This window comes from Bos taurus, chromosome 6, assembly GCF_002263795.3.
Source record: "Bos taurus isolate L1 Dominette 01449 registration number 42190680 breed Hereford chromosome 6, ARS-UCD2.0, whole genome shotgun sequence".
NCBI lineage: Eukaryota > Metazoa > Chordata > Mammalia > Artiodactyla > Bovidae > Bos > Bos taurus.
The window spans coordinates 113172330-113189442 of NC_037333.1; the positions used below are offsets into that span (position 1 = coordinate 113172330).

The 17113-nt window shown below is 45.8% G+C and overlaps 1 protein-coding gene across 2 annotated transcripts; it reads left to right on the forward strand.

Annotated features, from left to right (window-relative positions):
* Positions 1-3718: 3718 nt before the first annotated feature.
* MRFAP1L1 (Morf4 family associated protein 1-like 1) lies at positions 3719-5860 on the forward strand. 2 transcript variants are annotated; one of them, XM_005208342.5, is made up of 3 exons: positions 3719-3778; positions 3898-4331; positions 4833-5860. In XM_005208342.5, exon 2 carries the CDS (start codon positions 3935-3937, stop codon positions 4316-4318), a length of 384 nt encoding a protein of 127 aa, XP_005208399.1. In that variant the 5' UTR covers positions 3719-3778; positions 3898-3934; the 3' UTR covers positions 4319-4331; positions 4833-5860. The 2 variants fall into 2 exon arrangements, with proteins under 2 accessions (XP_005208399.1, NP_001030421.1); NM_001035344.2 differs by lacking the exon at positions 3719-3778 and having other exon boundaries at positions 3779-4331; positions 4833-5853.
* Positions 5861-17113: the final 11253 nt, after the last annotated feature.

Genomic DNA, 17113 nt, shown 5'->3' on the forward strand with positions numbered 1-17113 from the left:
TATTTCTGCTTCATTGATTATGCCAAAGCCTTTGACTGTGTGGATCACAAGAAACTGTGGAAAATTCTGAAAGAAATGGGAATACCAGACCACCTGATGTGCCTCTTGAGAAACCTATATGCAGGTCAGGAAGCAAGAGTTAGAACTGGACATGGAACAACAGACTGGTTCCAAATAGGAAAAGGAGTACGTCAAGGCTATATATTGTCACCCTGTTTATTTAACTTATATGCAGAGTACATCATGAGAAACGCTGGGCTGGAAGAAGCACAACTGGAATCAAGACTGCCGGGAGAAATATCAATAACCTCAGATATGCAGATGACACCACCCTTGTGGCAGAAGGTGAAGACGAACTAAAAAGCCTCTTGATGAAGGTGAAAGAGGAGAGTGAAAAAGTTGGCTTCAAGCTCAACATTCAGAAAACGAAGACCATGGCATCCAGTCCCATCCCTTCACAGCAGATAGACGGGGAAACAGTGGAAACAATGTCAGACTTTATTTTGGGTGGGCTCCAAAATCACTGCAGACAGTAATTCCAGCCATGTAATTAAAAGACGCTTATTCCTTGGAAGGAAAGTTATGACCAACCTAGACAGCATATTGAAAAGCAGAGACATTACTTTGTCAACAAAGGTCCATCTAGTCAAGGCTATGGTTTTTCCAGTAGTCATGTATGGATGTGAGAGTTGGACTGTGAAGAAAGCTGAGCGCCAAAAAATTGATGCTTTTGGAGATGACTCTTGAGAGTCCCTTGGACTGCAACCAGTCCATTCTAAAGGAAATCAGTCCTGAACATTCATTGTAAGGACTGATGCTGAAGCTGAAACTCCAATCCTTTGGCCACCTGATGTGAAGAGCTGACTCATTTGAGAAGACCCTGATGTTGGGAAAGATTGAGGGCAGGAGGATAAGGAGACAACAGAGAATGAGTTGGTTGCGTGGCATCGCCAATTTGATGGACAGGGGTTTGGGTGAACTCCGGGAGTTGGTGATGGACAGAGGGAGGCCTGGCGTGCTACAGTTCATGGGGTCGCAAAGAGTCAGACACGACTAAGTGACTGAACTGAACTGAACTGATAAGCCATCCTCTGGATATACCACACTTTTCCATCCACCTTTTGAAAGCTACCTTCAGTTCAGTTCAGTCACTCAGTTGTGTCCAACTGTTTGTGACCCCATGAATTGCAGCACGCCAGGCCTCCCTGTCCATCACCAACTCCCAGAGTTCACTCAAACTCATGTCCATTGAGTTGGTGATGCCATCCAGCCATCTCATCCTCTGTCGTCCCCTTCTCCTCCTGCCCCCAATCCCTCCCAGCATCAGAGTCTTTTCCAATGAGTCAACTCTTCGCATGGGGTGGCCAAAGTACTGGAGTTTCAGCTTTAGCATCATTCCTTCCAAAGAACACCCAGGACTGATCTCCTTTAGAATGGACTGGATGGATCTCCTTGCAGCCCAAGGGACTCTCAAGAGTCTTCTCCAACACCACAGTTCAAAAGCACCAATTCTTCAGTGCTCAGCTTTCTTCACAGTCCAACTCTCACATCCATACATGACTACTGGAAAAAGCATAGCCTTGACTAGATGGACCTTTGTTGACAAAGTAATGTCTCTGCTCTTGAACATGCTATCTAGGTTGGTCATAACTTTCCTTCCAAGGAGTAAGCATCTTTTAATTGCATGGCTGCATTCACCATCTGCAGTGATTTTAGAGCCCCCAAAAATAAAGTCTGACACTGTTTCCACTGTTTCATTTATTACCCATGAAGTGATGGAACCAGATGCCATGATCTTCGTTTTCTGAATGTTGAGCTTGAAGCCAACTTTTTCACTCTCCTCTTTCACCTTCATCAAGAGGCTTTTTAGTTCCTCTTCACTTTCTGCCACAAGGGTGGTGTCATCTGCATATCTGAGGTTATTGATATTTCTCCCAGCAATCTTGATTCCAGCTTGTGCTTCTTCCAGCCCAGCATTTCTCATGATGTACTCTGCATATAAGTTAAATAAGCAGGGTGACAATATACAGCCTTGACGTACTCCTTTTCCTATTGGAACCAGTCTACTCCTTGGAAGGAAAGTTTGTGACCAACCTAGATAGCATATTCAAAAGCAGAGACATTACTTTGCCAACAAAGGTCCATCTATTCAAGGCTATGGTTTTCCCAGTGGTCATGTATGGATGTGAGAGTTGGACTGTGAAGAAGGCTGAGCGCCAAAGAATTGATGCTTTTGAACTGTGGTGTTGGAGAAGACTCTTGAGAGTCCCTTGGACTGCAAGGAGATCCAACCAGTCCATTCTGACGGAGATCAGCCCTGGGATTTCTTTGGAAGGAATGATGCTAAAGCTGAAACTCCAATACTTTGGCCACCTCATGCAAAGAGTTGACTCATGGGAAGACTCTGATGCTGGGAGGGATTGGGGGCAGGAGGAGAAGGGGACGACAGAGGATGAGATGGGTGGATGGCATCAATGACTCAATGGACGTGAGTCTGAGTGAGCTCTGGGAGTTGGTGATGGACAGGGAGGCCTGGTGTGCTGTGATTCATGGGGTTGCAGAGTCAGACACGACTGAGCGACTGAACTGAGCTGTTGTCCCATGTCCAGTTCTAACTGTTGCTTCCTGACCTGCATGTAGGTTTCTCAAGAGGCAGGTCAGGTGGTCTGGTATTCCCATCTCTTTCAGAATTTTCCACAGTTTATTGTGATCCACACAGTCAAAGGCTTTGGCATAGTCAATAAAGCAGAAATAGATGTTTTTCTGGAACTCTCTTGCTTTTTCGATGATACAGCGAATGTTGGCTATCTTGGTCACTTCCAAATTTTAGCAATTATGAATAAAGGGGGCTTCCTGGTGGCTCAGACAGTAAAGAATCAGTCTGCAATGCAGGAGACCAGGTTTCAATCCCTGGGTCAGGAGGATCTCCTGTAGAAGGGAATGGCAACCCACTCCAGTATTCTTGCCTGGAGAATCCATGGACAGAGGAACCTGGCAGGCTACAGTCCCAAGTCAAAGTGAAGTCGCTCAGTCGTGTCCAACTCTTTGGACTGTTGTCTACCAAGCTCCTCTGTCCATAGGATTTTCCAGACAAGAATAATGGAGTGGGTTACCATTTCCTTCTCCAGGAGATCTTCCCAACCCAGGGATTGAACCTGGGTCTCCCGCATTGTGGGCAGACGCTTTACCGTCTGAGCCACCAGGGAGTACAATCCAAAGGCGCGGGGGGGTTACAAAAGAGTTGGACACGACTTAGGGACTAAACAATAACAACCACACACACAAATTCCTTCAGGAGACACACTTTGGACCCAGGCCCAAAGCCAGCGTAGCAGCCGGATGGAGGTTTGGGGATGAAAACGAAGCGAAACAAGAGGGAGTGTTGCCTGCCCCTGCGTGGGTTGCGGAGGCGAGCGCAGCATGATGGTAACGGTGAGGAGAACACGAGAGCCCACGTGCACACTGCATGGGTTAGCAGCAGCGGGCCGCCAGGGGTGAAGGGGGAGGGAGATAAGTGAGCTCGTGCGTGTGCGTCTGCGCGTGCGTGTGTTACAGAAGGACGCAGCCCGAAGGCGAAGGGGTAGAGAGAGCTTGGGTGTGCGCGCGTGCGGCCGCAGTAAAGCGGGTTGCGTCGCCCTCTACTGACGTGCGCGAGCCCGCAGCTAGTTCCACCAGCGGCGTGACCGTAAAGAGGCACGGCGGTGTCGTGAAAGGGGCCGCAACACGCAGGGCGCTGGTTGACGGCTGAGCCTCCATTTTGTCCTCCGCTTCTCTGCTCGTAAGTCGCTCGTCTTCCGTAGCTTCTGTGAGGCGAAAAGTTTAAAAGGGGTGAAAGTTTTAAAGAATATTCTGGAAGTGTGTTGGTAAGCCCCGCGGGTCTCCATTTTCTCTCTGCAGCCGCCTCGCATCCTGTGGTTCGGGAAGAGCGGGGAAGATGCGGCCCTTGGACATCGTGGAGCTGGCGGAGCCGGAGGAGGTGGAGGTGCTGGAGCCCGAGGAGGACTTCGAGCAGTTCCTGCTGCCGGTCATCAACGAGATGCGCGAGGACATCGCAGCACTCTCCCGTGAGCACGGGCGGGCCTACCTGCGGAACCGAAGCAAGCTGTGGGAGATGGACAATATGCTCATCCAGATAAAGACGCAGGTGGAGGCCTCGGAGGAGAGCGCGCTCAACCATCTGCAGAATCCGGACGACGGAGCCGAGGGCCGGGGGACCAAACGGTGCGAGAAGGCGGAGGAGAAGGCCAAGGAGATCGCGAAGATGGCAGAGATGCTGGTGGAGCTGGTGCGGCGGATAGAGAAGAGCGAGTCGTCCTGAAGGAGGGTCGGCGGTAAGGCGGGGGGTGGGGGACAGCAGGGGGGTCCCAGCGGTTGCCCGACGGTTGGGTCGGCCTCGGGGACGTTTGTTTACAGGGGATGCCTGGCGGGTGGGAGTTGGGAGAAGAGAATAGAATTCTACTCAAGTTTTTACGTTAGGAGGTGTTAGGGCGTACAAAAATTGTTTACTCTTGAACTGGCAATTAGGGGGAAAGCCAGTTGGTTGGTTTTGACTTAGTAAGTGGTTGAAAGCTAAAATCACGCTCATTAGGATAACTACTAGGGTAATAAACAACAAAAATCACAGTATAGACCATTAAGCAGACGGGGATAGAAATAACAGAATTAACAGAGAGAAGGCCATTATTGGACGGTCCCAGATTTTGCTTGAAGGAGTCAAATGGCCTCCGGAAGAGATGGTTTCCTGCGAGGCTGAATTTGTAATGTTATTGAGTTGTTTTTTTCCCACTCCGGATTAACCTGTTAATGATGAGTTTCTCCCACTTTCACTTTAGATTTACAGCCAATGGATTCTGGTCAACTGATGGAGATTGGCTGACACCCTGGAGAAGCTGAAACCAGAGAGCCTTTTGTTTTCTCTTTCTTTCCCGCCCCCTCCCCACCCCCCACCTTTCTGTCTATACTCTGTTCTCACTTACACTACGTTTCTGCTATGGTCTGTGGTTAATGACCTCAATTTCAGTTTTGACTGTTAAATGTTTTTGTTTGGAGAGGTAACTTAAATTTGGAAAATGCACTCACAAGAGTTAGGGCCTAGATTGTAAGCTCTTACAGCAGCCACATTTGTTCCTGGGCTTTTCTAAACTTGTTCCTAAGTTTTGAGGTGCTTTGCTCTTTCTTGTGTGACCTGATAGCTCCCTGGAACTTTGGGTCTGTGTGTGACAGATGAGACTCAGAGTTGGGGTTCTCTGGCTCTGAAGGTCCTGAAGGAACTACATTATTTCTGGAAGATGACTCCATGCAACGATCGCTAAAGAAGCTGAAGAAGGGACCAGACTTCAACTGGGAATGTGACTGGAGCTGATCTGGCTGGGACTGATGAACCAGAAGAAGGGCTGGAGGATGATATTATGTTTGGGGACTTTGATTTCTGTGTGAGACCAAAGGAGGAGAAATGTATTTTGTTCAAAGTTTTAAGTTTTATGCGGCACACTGATGTAACCTGTCTGGTCAGCTCGTTTGGAAAAGGTAACTCAGCTTTATGTGACACGGAACCTAAAATAGGACGCAAGCTAGGTCTCCGTATTCTGTGTAATGGTTGTGATACCCTGATACATTTCAGGGGGTTCTGGACATGAAAGCGATATTTGCAAAGGCCCTTAAGGGTCTGGGGAAGAAAAGCAATGGCTATTTTGGACCCTAAACTGGACAGGGACTAGGTATCTTCAAGATTTGTAAATTGTCTAGCTGTAAGTTCATTTCAGTAGCAGACCTGACAAGCGTTTGAGGTCAAAACCCTACCGTGTGTTTAAAAACAATTTACCATGTTAATAAAAGTATTCATTTGCTTGGAAAGACAAAAGACCTGAAAGATTATTGACTAAGAAGTTTTGTTTCTTTAAGAATGAAATTTAATGTTATCATTGCTTACGGTTTTTGAGGCTCTCAGTAAGCCTGGCTCATAAGGAAGGTTCGTTGCTGTGTGTGACTGAAAAAAGTGCAGTTGTCACTCTAGAGGGTGGAAGGGGTGGTTCTAGGACCCCCACCTTCCCACAGGTCCAAATCCAGGGCTACTCAAGGTCCTTGTTAGATGACAGCACAGTCAGCCCTCCAACCCTCAGTACCCATGATTCTGCATCCTGCAGAACTTAGCTGCACTTCAGTCTTCACCTTAAAGTCTAATTCGTGGGGAATCCAATTGATGGCAAGTAAGAAACAAGAGTAAACCAACTGTCACAGCCAGATACGGTACCTTAGAGCACTGAGGGAAGGAAGGTGAGGAAAGCACTTCAGAGCAAGTAACTGGTGAACTTGGCCTTGAAGGATGGGTGCAGCGTTGGAGGAGGAGAGAATGAGAACATCCCACACGCAGGGAATAGCATGAGAAAAAGCCAGAGTTCCAGGAATGGGGAAGAGTGGGCATGATGAAAAAAGAACCAGGAAAAAGTCACCAAAAAAGCTGCATTTGGTACATTTGCCAAAACAAGGACATTAATGCTGTACAGTACTACTAACTAGACTATACTTTATTCTAATTTGACTGGTTTCCCACTAACACTTTTTTCTGTCAGGATATCACATTGCATTTGGTGATTTATTTTTAAAAGAAGTAATATAAATGGCCCAAAATTCAAAAGAAAAGTGACCCTCTCCTTAGCGTCCCAGTTCCCCTCGAAGATGACCATTCACTAGCGTCTTATCGGTCAGTTCAGTTCAGTTCACTCACTCAGTCGTGTCTGACTCTTTGCAACCCGATGGACAGCAGCATGCCAGGCTTCCCTGTCCATCACCAACCCGCAGAGCTTGCTCAAACTCATGTCCATTGAGTCGGTGATGCCATCCAACCATCTCGTCCTCTGTCGGCCCCTTCTCCTTCAGTGCCTTCTTTCCCAGCATCAGGGTCTTGTGTAGCCTTCCAAATGTGTATGTCTGAACATACACATATATAGCTCTCTCCAACCTTTTTATTTTGCATAAATAGGAACACACTGATCTATGACTGTCCTTTGACTTTTTTTTCCACCTAAAACTATAGTTTGGCTGTTAAACCTAGCCAAACGTCCAGGCCTGCATTCTTTTTTAAAAGACTGAATTTTGTTCACTGAACTATGAAGTCAGAGGTGGTTTCTTACATACCCAGAAGTTTGAGACTTGTCCTAGATTATTTTCACTCCTTAATTCGTCTTTCTTATGATTTCACTAACAGTGCAGCCGATAAGTCCCAATTTCTCCATTTGCTGAAATCAGTCTTGGCTTGCTAGCAGCTGGAGCAATTCAATCTTGCTTTTTCTGGGCAAAGAATGGTAAGAAGCCAATCTGACAGGTAGTCTGATAGGGCTGTATAATGTTAGATTGAGTCTAACTAGGGTTGCCAGAATTTTTACCATGGATCCATATGTCCCTGTTGGGCCCCAGGCTGTTCAGAGGTAGGTCATGGACAGCTGTGCAAAAAGCCTTGTTGGGGTCCTTGGACAGGTTCCTGCTAGCAGAGGCCCACTGGAGCTGGAATCTATCTTTGCTCAGATGTGACAAGTGACCTTTTTTTATCAAAGTGCTATTACAGGAAGAAGCATGAGGGCTGTGGGAGCATGGGGTCTGGAGAGGCATTCAGGAGGAGATAAACATGGTATTTCGTAACAGAACATCTGATGAAAAGTGCAGAATGTTCAAAATCTGCTGGTCCTACTTGATCACAATCAGGCTGGGGAGATCAAAAATTCGTGCTACAAAGGTTTTGACATCTGGTTTCATCAGCTGAGATGGCCCCAGGGAGAAAAGAAAATTCTAGTGGACACTACAGAAGTACTGGCAATAGCCAAGGACACTTTCAACTCTGAGGCAGGGTGTGTGGCAGCATGAGTGAAAGTCTGACTCCAGGTGAAGGGAGGTGAGTCAAGTGTTTCTAACCTTGCCAAAGATAAAAGCTCAGAATCCAGGGGCTGGAGGACAGGAGACCCGGCTCCCAGTCAGCCCACTGCCGCTTTCTGTGATCTTGGGCAAGTATTGGCTTGTCTCTGAGGTTTCCAGCCCTGGGTTTCTTTTTGTTGTTCAGTTGCTCAGTCATGTCCAACTCTGCAACTCCATGGACAGCAGCACTCCAAGCTCCCCTGTCCTCCACTATCTCCCAGAGTTTGTTCAGATTCATGTTCATTGAGTCAATGATGCTATCTCATCCTCTGCTGCCCTCTTCTCCTTTTACCCTCACCCTTTCCCAACAGCAGGGTCTTTTCCAGTGAATCGGCTCTTCGCATCAGGTGGACAAAGTATTGGAGTTTCAGCTTCAGCATCAGTCCTTCCTATAAATATTCAGGGTTGATTTCCTTTAGGATTGACTGTTTTGATCTTGTTGTCCAAGGGACTCTCAAGAGTCTTCTCTAGCACCACAATTAGAAAACATCAGTTCTTTGGCATAAAGCTCATCTGAGGTAAAAATGCCATAGAAGTCCTGAGTACTGTTGAAATAAATTCCAGTTCTTCACCTTGCATGCATCTGACCCCCGGCAGTTATGGTTGTGTTGTGTGTGTGTGTGTGTGTGTGTGTGTGTGTGTGTGTGAGTTGTGAGGGAAACATCCAAGCCAAATTCTCCAACATGAGACCATCCAGAGCTCTTTCTTCTGGCTCAGGGACACAACTTTCCAGATGGTGGTTGACTGTCAGCCTGTGTTCCTTGCCGGCCAGTGATGAACATGTCGCACAAACAAGGAAAAACTTTGCTTGTTTTAAGCCACTGAGATTTGGAAATTGTTAGGATGACACAGTCTAGACTGAGATGACTGATACTTTCATTCCTTTCCTTTCCTGTGTTTTGATGAAAGCCTTGTCCTTCTCTCTGAGGCCTGTATGTTCACTTATCCTCACATCTCCCTCTAGCTCAGGGCATTGTCCAAAAAAAAAACATTATCTTTCTCTTTCTTTCCTTTGTAGCTGTTTTCTCTCCTCTGCTCTCTAATGACACCAAGGAAAATCCATCCTCCCCATCCCAGGCAACAGATAAACATGAGTTTTAACCATCTTCCAGAAACAAGTAGGGATTTGTTATCTGCTTAATGCTGTGTCCAGAAAAATCTAAGTCCAAACAGGGAGTGCTTCTGCTGCTGCTGGAAGTAAGCCCCACCCCTGATCCTTTCTCCCTTTCTCTGTAGTTCTTTTCTCCTGATTTATATCCCCATTCCTTCTTTCTTCAAGCTCTCTGTGACTCATAAAATCCTCCATTCTGTTATTCCCAGACTCATCCATATTCTTTGACTCTTCAAACAAAGTTTCTTTACCATGTGTAACAGCTGAGACTGGACTCCCCACACGCCACCAAGCCTTGGGCTTTCCTGCTGCCCCACTGGTGATGGTTCCAACACCCAATCAATCAAGGGCTGCATTCTTCAACAGAGAGGAATGAAGGGCAAAAAAAGAAAAGGGGAGTAAGAGGTTGGGGTTATGACAAGGGTGTTATTTCAACCATGACCATGCCCACTAAGTGGATGAGCAGGGGAGAAAGCTGTTCAAGTGAGCTGAGGGCCTGGTGAAGTTTAAAAAGGGTGCCAGTGGGGACTTCCCTGGTGGTCCAGTGGTTAAGAACCTGCCTTGCAATGCAGGGGACATGGGTTTGATCTCTGGTCGGGGAACTAAAATCCCAAATGCTGGCTCACCGCAACTACTGAGTCCTTGCACCACAACGAAAGATCCTGCACGAGGCAACCAAGATCCCAAGTGTCCCAACTGAGACCCAAGGCAGTCAAATAAATAAGGTAAACGGTTCTAGCGACTATAGTGGAAATGGTGGGAAGGATGGGGTTGAGATCAGAAAAGAGGACTGAGCAGGTACTAAGCAGGTTTGGGGGCAGTAACAAGCCTTAAGTCACACTTAGGAGTGAGTGACAGAAGCAAGCCCTGTTTGGACTTAGATTTTTCTGGCCACAGATAACAAATCCCCACTTGTTTTTGGAAGATGGTGAAAATATGTTTATCTGCTGCCTGGAAGGGGGAGGATGGATTTGCCTTGGGGTCATTAGAGGGCAGAGGAGAGCAAACAGCTACCAAGGAAAGAAAAAGATTTTTTTTTTTTTTTTGGACAATGCCCTGAGCTAGTGGGAACTGCTTATTGGATACGAAGAGACTGAGGACCTGGGGCCCCAGGTGTGGGATGGTGACCGTATGAGCATGGAACTCAGCTAGGATGATGGTGGCAGGCAGGGTGTGGGGTGGGGAAGAGGCCCAGGGGCCAGGTGGGAAACCTGCAGTGGGTGGGGCATCCATGCAGTGGGGGAGGGGCTTGGAGGATGACAAAGGAAGAGGACTGTCAGATGAGCAGCAAGCACCAAAGGCATGTCTGTCCATTAGACACGGGGAAGACAGCAGCAGTGTAGCCACAGCCGGGGGAGGAGCACGCACGAGGAACACAGGGAACTGAGCAGCTTTCCCTCCACGGGCCTGAGTACAGAGTTGGCACAATTCTCCGTGGACAGTCCAGCCAGGGGCAAGATGGGGGTGGGTGAGCCAGGCACGTGAAGCTGTGGCTCAGGAGAGGGTTTGGGGGAGGAGAGCTTTATGGGAAACTTGGCAGAAGAATAGCACCCAAGGCTGACATCTACTTGCATCATCCACAGGAGAAACAGGGGTGACAGGCAGTCCCGAACCCCATCTCCTCGGGGAGGAGGGTATCCCTTTGGTGTGAACACTATTGTTGTTTAGTCACTAAGTCATGCCCCAACCCTTTGGGACCCCATGGACTGTAGCCTGCCAGGCTCCTCTGTCCATGGGATTTCCCAGGCAAGAATACCGGCATGGGTTGGTGTGGGAAGTGGGAGGGAGGTTCAAGAGGGAGGGATCATATGTATACCTGTGGCCGATTCATGTTGATGTATGGCAGAAACCAACACATTATGGTAAAGCAGAAAGTAAAAGTGTTAGTCGTTCAGTTATGTCTGACTCTTTGTGACCTCATGGACTGTATCCAGGTTCCTCTGTCCGTGGAATTCTCCAGGCAGGAATACTGGAGTGGGTATCCATTCCCTTCTCCAGGGGATCTTTCCAACACAGGGATGGAACCCCAGTCTCCTGTACTGCAGGCAGATTCCTTACCATCTGAGCCACCTTGGAAGCCCCAATTATTCTCCAATTTAAAATAAATAAAATGTTTTTAAAGTTAAAAAAAAAATAATGGAATGGGTTGCCATTTCCTCCTCCAGGGAATCTTCCCAGCCCAGGGATCAAACTTGAGTCTCCTGCTTGGCAGGTGGACTCTTCGCCACTGAGCCACCGGGGAAGCCCCATGAACAGTATGGTGGAGCCAAAGAAGCTGTGGCTGAAGGTTGTCACCCAACTGTGCTTCCTGAATGGCGTCCTTGAAGGAGATCTAGGAGGCCACCACCGCTGTCCTTTGGGGTGGACAGTGGCGAGGATCTCTGCACCCCAACCTGAAACGGCTGTAAGATGGCTCCAGAAGTTGCCTTCCAGATGAGATGAGACCGAGGCCCCAAGATTGTTTTCACGTGTCTCCTTTAAAGGTGCTTCCCCAGATGGTGAATGCCTGCCAAGCAACAGAGACCAAAGGATTACTGTCACCGTCCTATCAAGGCCACCGCTTCACACAGACATCATGGGGCTGAAAGAGTCGGGAGGGATGTCACAGAGACCACTGAACAAAACCCAAGCGTCTTCGTGAGATTTTTGTCTGTGATTACCTTCCCATTAGAACTGACCTGACCAGAAGTAAACAGGAAGCATACTTGGGTATTGAAGACATGACATCACCAAAGAAATTCCAGACCAGGTGTGCTAAACCTTGGAGGAACTCCTGAGTCTGGCACTTGCAGCAGCAAGAAGCAGGCTTCCAAAGCTACATTACCCCCAAAAGGGTGCACTCCCCCAGGGTGTATTTGATCTGTGGCCGGAGAAGGCGAAAGACAAGGAAGAGCCTCCCTGCATAGGTCCTCTTACACAGCAAAGCAGGAGGCGCTTGATGGCTGAGCTGGGGCTTTGCCCTCCGCCTGTGGACTCTGGTGGCTGTGTGCTGAACGTTCTTCCCTTTTCTGAATGGAACTTGTAATCAGTGGTCTTTTACCAACTCCGAGGCAGCAGGTTTCCCCCAAAGAGAATGATCCGAGAGACACGGAGAAAGCACAGGTAAAAATTCCAGTCTTTTATTTTTTTGTAACAGCACCTCAGGAACTCCTAGGATCTTAGTGCCCCAACCAGGGATGGAACCCAAGGAGATCAAACCAGTCCACCCTAAAAGAAATCAACCCTGAGTATTCATTGGAAGGACTGATGCTGAAGCTGAAACTCCAATACTTTGTCCACCTGATGCGAAGACCCGATTCATTGGAAAAGACTCTGATGATGGGAAAGATTGAAGGCAGGAGGAGAAGGGGGCGACGGAGGATGATATGTTTGGATGGCATCATCGGCTCAATGGACATGAGTATGAGTAAACTCCGGGAGATGGTGCAGGATAGGGAAGCCTGGCGTGCTGCAGTCCAAGGGGTCACAAAGAATCAAACAGGTCTTAGAGACAGAACAATAACAACACCTGAGCAGTCAGAGCACAGAGTCTAACCCATGGATTGCCGGAAATTCCCCAAAAGCTGCAGTCTTTTGACAACTTGATATCACAAGTGAAATATACCAACGGTTCTGCTTTGCCTCGTCAGCAACAGGCCAGAACCACATTCCAAGGAAAGGGGGATCAAGTTTCACCTCTGGGGAATTCCCATGTGGTCCAGTGGTTAGGACTCAGTGCTTCCATTACTGTGGGCCGGGGTTCAATCCCTGGTCAGGGAATTAAGATAACACAAGCTGCATGGCATGGCCAGAAAAAAAAAGTTCCCCCACTCAACAAGGGAAATAGCAAGGAATTTGTGGACACATTAAAACCACCACAGCCATTATCATTACAATCCGATGAAATGTTTTTAAGACATCATAGATTTGAAAGAGTCTAAATTATCAGATTAGTAGTAGAGTTTAGTACTTAGCAAGTAGCAAGTTTTCACGTTTTCTAGAAAAAAAATCAATACCTAAAAGTAAGTAGTGTTTCTATTCACCAGGAACAAAGAAAAAATATACTTTCTTTTCTTTTTTTCACTCTTTTTTGGCCACATTTTTGGCTTGCGGGATCTTGAATGCAGGCCCTCAGCAGTGAAAACTCTGGAGCCATAACTACTGGACAGCCAGGGAATTCCCCAAAGAAATATATTTTCTGAAAGGTATTGTTTGTAAAAAAAATAAAATAAAAACCCAAAAAACACTTTTTAAAATTTTTTATTCGTGTATAATTGATTTATAATACTGTGTCGGCTTCAGATGTACAGCAAAGTGATTCAGTTATATATAACTTTTTCAGATTATTTTCCATTATAAGTATTAAAAATAGTTCTTTGTACTATACAGTATTATCCTTATTGTTTATATATTGTATATGTAGGGGTGTGTATCTGTTAGTCCCACACTCCTAACTTGTCCCTCCCCTCTCCCCACATTTTCCCTTTGGTTTTCTACGTCTACGTTGGTTTTCTAATTGGAGAAGGAAATGGCAACCCACTCCAGTGTTCCTGCCTGGAGAATCCCATGGTCAGAGAAGCCTGGTAGGCTGCAGTCCATGGGGTCGCACAGAGTCGGACATGACTGAAGCGACTTGGCAGCAGCAGCAGTTGGTTTTCTATGTCTATGAGTCTGTTTCTGTTTCATAAATAAATGCAGTTAAATTATTTTTTAGATTTTTTAGATTCCACATATAAGTGATATTTGTCTTTCTCTGTCTGATTTGCTTCACTCAGTATGATAATTTCTTGTTGCAACCATGTTGCTGCAAATGGCATTATTCCTTCATTTTTTATAGCTGAGTCATGTTTCGTTGTATATATGAACCATATCTTTCTTTGGTTTTCTCTTTTCTTTTTTAGTTTATTTTTTTATTGAAGGATAATTGCTTTACAGAATTTTGCTGTTTTCTGTCAAACCTCGACATGAATCAGCCACAGGTATACATACATCCCCTCCCTCTTGAACCCCCCTCCCACTGCCCTCCCCATCCCACCCCTCTAGGTTGATACAGAGCCCCTGTCTGAGTTTCTTGAGCCAGACAGCAAATTCCCGTTGGCTGTCTATTTTGCATATTGTACCACATCTTTTTTAACCCGTCATCTGTTGTTGGACATTTAGGTTACTTCCATGTCCTGGCTATTGTAAATAGTGCTTCTATGAGCATTGGGGCACATGTATCTTTTTTAATTAGAGTTGTCTATTTATGTGCGCCAGGAATGGGATTGCTGGACTATATGTTAACTCTATTTTTAGTTTTTTAAGGAAGCTCCATACTGTTTTCCATAGTGGCTGCACCGATTTACATTCCCACTAACAATGTAGGAGTTTTGCCTTATCTCTACCCTCTCTCCAGCATTTAGTGTTTATAGATCTTTAGATGATGGCCATTCTGACTGGCATAAAGTGATACCTCATTGTAGTTTTGATTTGCATTTCTCCAGCAATTAGGGATGTTGAGCATCTTTTCATGTACCTGTTGGCCACCTGTATGTCTCCTTTGCAGACATGTCTATGTCTTCTACCCATGTTTTGATTGGGTTGTTTGATTTTTTGATATTGAGCTGCATGAGCTATTTGTATATTTTGGAAATCAACCCCTGACAGCCACTTCATTTGCGAATATTTTCTGCCAGTCTGTAAGTTGCCTTTTCATTTTGCTTATGGTTTCCTTTGCTATGAAAAACCTTTTAAATTTGATAAGGTCCCATTTACTTATTCAAAAACATTTTTAACAATATATTATTTTTCCTTTGGATACCATAATTGCCACAAATTGAGTGGCTTAAAATAATACAGACTGGGGCTTCCCTGGTGGCTCAGTGGTGAAGAATCTGCCTGCCAGTGCAGGAGACTCAAGTTCTATCTGTGATCCGGGAAGATCCCACATGCCTTGAAGCAACTAAGTTGGTGCACCACGGGTTTGAGCCTGTGCTCTAGAACCCAGGAAGCATAACTGCTGAGCCCACGTGACCCAACTACCGAAGCCTGAGCACCCTAGAGCCCATGCTCTGCCACAAGAGCAGCCACCGCAGTGGGGAGCCTGTGCACCGCAACTAGAGAGAAAGCTCACGTGCAGCAGTGAAGACTCAGCACAGCCAAAAAGTAATTAATTTAAAATAGTAATAATAATAGACATTGGTTCTCTCACAGTTCTGCAAAGTAGAAATCAGAAGTAAAGGTGCTGGCAGGGCCATGCTCCCTCCGAAGGATCTAGGAGAGAATCTCTCTGTGCCCCCTCAGCTTCTGGTGACAGCTGGCACTCTGTGGCCTTCCTTGACTTGTGGCTGCCTCAGCCCCGTCTCTGCCTCTGTCATCACGTGGCCACCTTCCCAGTGTTTCTGTGTCTTTGCTTGGCCTTCACATTGGATACACATCGTGGACTGAGGGCCCACCCTAGGCCGGTAAGATCTCATCTCACCTCATTACATCTGCAAAGACCTGTTTTCAATACAGTCACATTCTGAGGGTCAGAGAGGATATGAATTTGGGGAAAGATCACTGTTCAATCCAGCACAAATAGTAACTAGGAAATTTTAACCAAACAGATGTAAAATCTTCATGCATAAGATTATAATATTCTATTAAAATACATTGTTGTTGTTGTTGCAAGTAGAGAGTAGCCCCCACTCACCGAAACTAGAGAAAAGCCCATGCAGCTATGAAGACCCATTGCAGCCAGAAAATAATTAACCATTTAAAAGTCAGGACATTTCTAAGGAAGAACCAGGAAAGGAACTTGCCATACTTAACCAGATATCAATACTTACCATAAAGCTAATTTAGTTGTCATCATTAAAAATAAGTCTACAAATAACAAAAGCTGGACAGTGCATGGATAAAAAGGAACCCTCCTACACCGTTAGCGGGGATGTAAATTGGTGCAGCCACTGTGGAAAATGGTGTGGAGTTTCCTTAAAAAACTAAAAATAGAGTTACCATATGACCCAGCAATCCCATTCCTGGGCATATATAAGGAGAAAACTGTAATTTGAAAAGACACATGCAGCCCATGTTCATAGCAGCACTATTTACGATAACCAAGACCTGGGAACAACCTAAGTGTCCATCGACAGATGAATGGATAAAGATGATATGATATGTATACTGTTGTTCATTATTCAATCGCTAAATTGTGTCCAATTCTTTGCAACTGCATGGACTGCAGCACGCCAGACTCCTCTGTCCTCCACTATCTCCCAGAGTTTGCTCAAATTTATGTCCATTGAGTTGGTGATGCCATCCAACCATCTCATCCTCTGCCAACCACTTCTCCTTATATAAATACACACATACAATGGAGTATTACTCAGCCATAAAAAGAATGAAGTCTTGCCATTTGCAGCAATACGGATGGACCTAGAGACTATGATACTAAGTGAAGTAAGTCAGACAGAGACAAATATCATGTGATATTACTCTTATGTGGAATCCGAAAAAAATCATACAAATGAACTTATTTACAAAACAGAAACAAACTCACATAGGAAACCAACTATGGTTCCCAAAGGCAAAAGGGAGGGAGGGCTAAATTTGGAGCTTGGGATTAGCAAATACAAACTGCTATATATGAAATAGATAAACATATAGCACAGGGAATGGTATTCAATACCTTGTAATAAACTATAATGGAAAAGAATCTGAAAACAAATATAATAAATAAATTCATATGTTGAAGATCTGACCCCAAATGTGACTAAGACTTTGTCTAACATTTGGGCTGTTATAACAAAATATCACAGACTTCGTAGTTTATAAGCCACAGAAATTTATTTCTCACAGTTCAAAGGTCACAAAGGGTTGACCTAACCCTAAGTCACTAAGTCACGACTTAGCGACTGAACAACAACAATGAAAATTAAATCCTCAGCATAGTTAAATCCTCCACTGGACTCTTTGGTTATTACAGCCATTTGGTTATTACAGTCCAGTCCAGACAAGAGTAATGGAGTGGGTGGCCATTTCCTTCTCCAACGGATCTTCCCTACACAGAGATCAAACTCAGGTCTCCTGCGTTGCAGGCAGACACTTTACTGTCTGAGCCACCAGGGAAGCTTCAGCATTACTAGCAGAGTTTAT

Coding starts and splice junctions, on each gene's coding strand:
- MRFAP1L1 (XM_005208342.5), top strand. CDS start 3,935: ATGCGGCCCTTGGACATCGTGGAGCTGGCGGAGCCGGAGGAGGTGGAG.